General features: G+C 44.1%; 1 protein-coding gene across 1 annotated transcript in view; it reads right to left on the bottom strand. All coding sequences in view use genetic code 11, as the record gives it.

Annotated features, from left to right (window-relative positions):
- EGR_03272 (hypothetical protein) overlaps nt 1–2179 on the bottom strand; it is a gene marked incomplete at both ends in the record, with an annotated part of 9176 nt that overhangs the window by 1345 nt on the left and 5652 nt on the right. Inside the window, one exon of the mRNA XM_024492521.1 lies at nt 411–514. Within this exon, the coding sequence (XP_024352922.1) occupies nt 411–514 (104 nt within the window). The remainder of the gene's footprint in view (nt 1–410; nt 515–2179) is intronic.

Genomic DNA, 2179 nt, shown 5'->3' with positions numbered 1-2179 from the left:
ACTTCAAACACCAACACCACCCACCCACTCACCAACACCACCCATCCACCCACGTGGTTGATTTGCTTCTCACTTTTAACCCACCATCCTAGTACCTACATCCTGTGACCGTCAAAGAGCAACATAATTGATTGCAACCAATGCTTTTCTGCGTCCAAGGTCATGGCCACAAGTAAGAGGGCAGACGAGCCAAGGTGCATTTCCAATGCTCTCTAGACACCTAAGAAATTCTTTTGTGCAACACTAGGCGGTTTGAATGGTGGCAATCAAAGTGGAGGTGAGGCATCTTCTAGAGCAGCAGATGTGGTGGTGATTGTATGCATACAAATGCCTTCGTTTTAATTCACTCCAATTTTACCTACATGTGTCAGCTTTTTTAACTCACCCCAACCAGACTAAGTGCCCACTACCTCCAAACTTCCCTTCTCACATTCTTTGCCTTTTTGTGACTCTTCGAGAGCTTTAAGCATGTGGTCAGTAATAAGCAAACGTGGCACACAATTTAAAAATTTACCTAAGGGAAGAGCATTTGAAGTGCATGTGGAGGAGGGCTTGGATAAATTGGCTGATTTGCATCCGATTTGGATATGGGGATTACGAAAGGGAAGCAGTGAAACCTTGTGCAACAACGATGAATTTGGTGATTGCTACCTCCAGGAGCATGAAAGAGTAAAGAAAATGAAGCTTGTTGCATATCTACTGGGAGTGCCAGACGCCTGTCTTTGACGAGAGTTACATTGTGTCGCGACATTGTCCGTGTGAAGGAATTTTTATGCAGCGTAACCAACCAGACGCCGCACCATTGTTGGTCACTTTTCTGCATTTGCTCTAAAGTGACTGGCGAATCCGCTGTGATCATTGTGACGGCGCCTCTATCAGGTGGATCCGCGTTTTCATGGTGCATGGCGCGAGGTCGTCATAACTCATGCTGCTCACATCTCCTCTTACCTTCTCGTCAAATTGGCAGTTTTTTTAGCCTCCATTCAATCAGCTGATACCCTTCAAATCGAATTCTCTCTTTGACTTTGTCTTTGCCCTGATTGCACAAGTCACCAACTTCACAGCACTGGAGAATTCATGTTCATCTAAACGTTGCTTAAGCAAGGTTCGAGTTAGCCCCCATCCCCAAATAATTTCATATTCTTTGTTGTTATCAATTCTTTCTCAACATTCACTACAGCTTCAGCAAAGATTTAGAACTGAGGAAAGGGGTTTCGCCATGTGGAGTTCATCATTTGGGGAATTAGCAGCAGAAAGTAATAGTCTGAATGCAACCTATTACTCACCTATCAACGCTTACATTGTTGTGGAATGATTCTCGAAGGTCAAGAAATTTGTTTCTCATGACGAAGTTGATGAAGTGACGCATCAATGCAAGGGAACCTAGAAGGTATTGAACTTGCTTTTAGGAAATTTGAGGGCCTCCATATCAAAGAAAGGTAAAGATATTCCTCAGCGTGAATGATGATGAGATGATGTGATTAATGTAGGTACACCCTTGTACCGCCCATGAACTCGTCGCCGCAGGCTCTTCACAACGCCCACAGCTCTCGCTGCGTCACCACGATGACGGTAAGGCCACACCTAATGGTTTTGATTAACATTCTACGCACACCGCAAGGCGTTGCGGCATGCTGTTGCTTTTGAAGTGCTCCAACGCCAAATTGTACCCAGCTGCTGTGTGCCACTGCGTAGGTGTAAAGCCACTGACTAGAATCTAATCCACATTCTAGGCTCTCAAGTGAAATCCTAATCATTATCAATGATGCGGTGTAATTGAGCAGGCACCGTTGGATCCACAGCAGATAAAGAAGGCTTTACATTACATTAACTATAACTTTTATTAGGGAAGGGGAAGTTTTTTCCCAATTGCCGTCATATTTAAAAGTTTAACGATGTCTACCATGATAAAATGTACCAAGTTTTATGCACTGGAAGGGTCGAATAATAGGAAGAGGAAAACTGTGGTAAGAAACTCAATGCGACAGAGATCAGGAGAGTTGTCAGGGTCGTGAAGGTGGCAGTTCCACAGCATAGCCCAAATTGTTCATTAGGCATTTCAACTTCTATTTTCCTTCCGCACCACACTCATTTACTAGTCTGTGTTTGTTTGAGTGGGCACAGTCTCAGGTCCATCTCGCACACTGCCCCAATAGCATTTAAGTTGCAACAACTCAAC

Source organism: Echinococcus granulosus (assembly GCF_000524195.1).
Source record: "Echinococcus granulosus chromosome Unknown EG_S00017, whole genome shotgun sequence".
Taxonomy (NCBI): domain Eukaryota; kingdom Metazoa; phylum Platyhelminthes; class Cestoda; order Cyclophyllidea; family Taeniidae; genus Echinococcus; species Echinococcus granulosus.
This window is presented reverse-complemented; position numbering and strand designations above follow the sequence as displayed.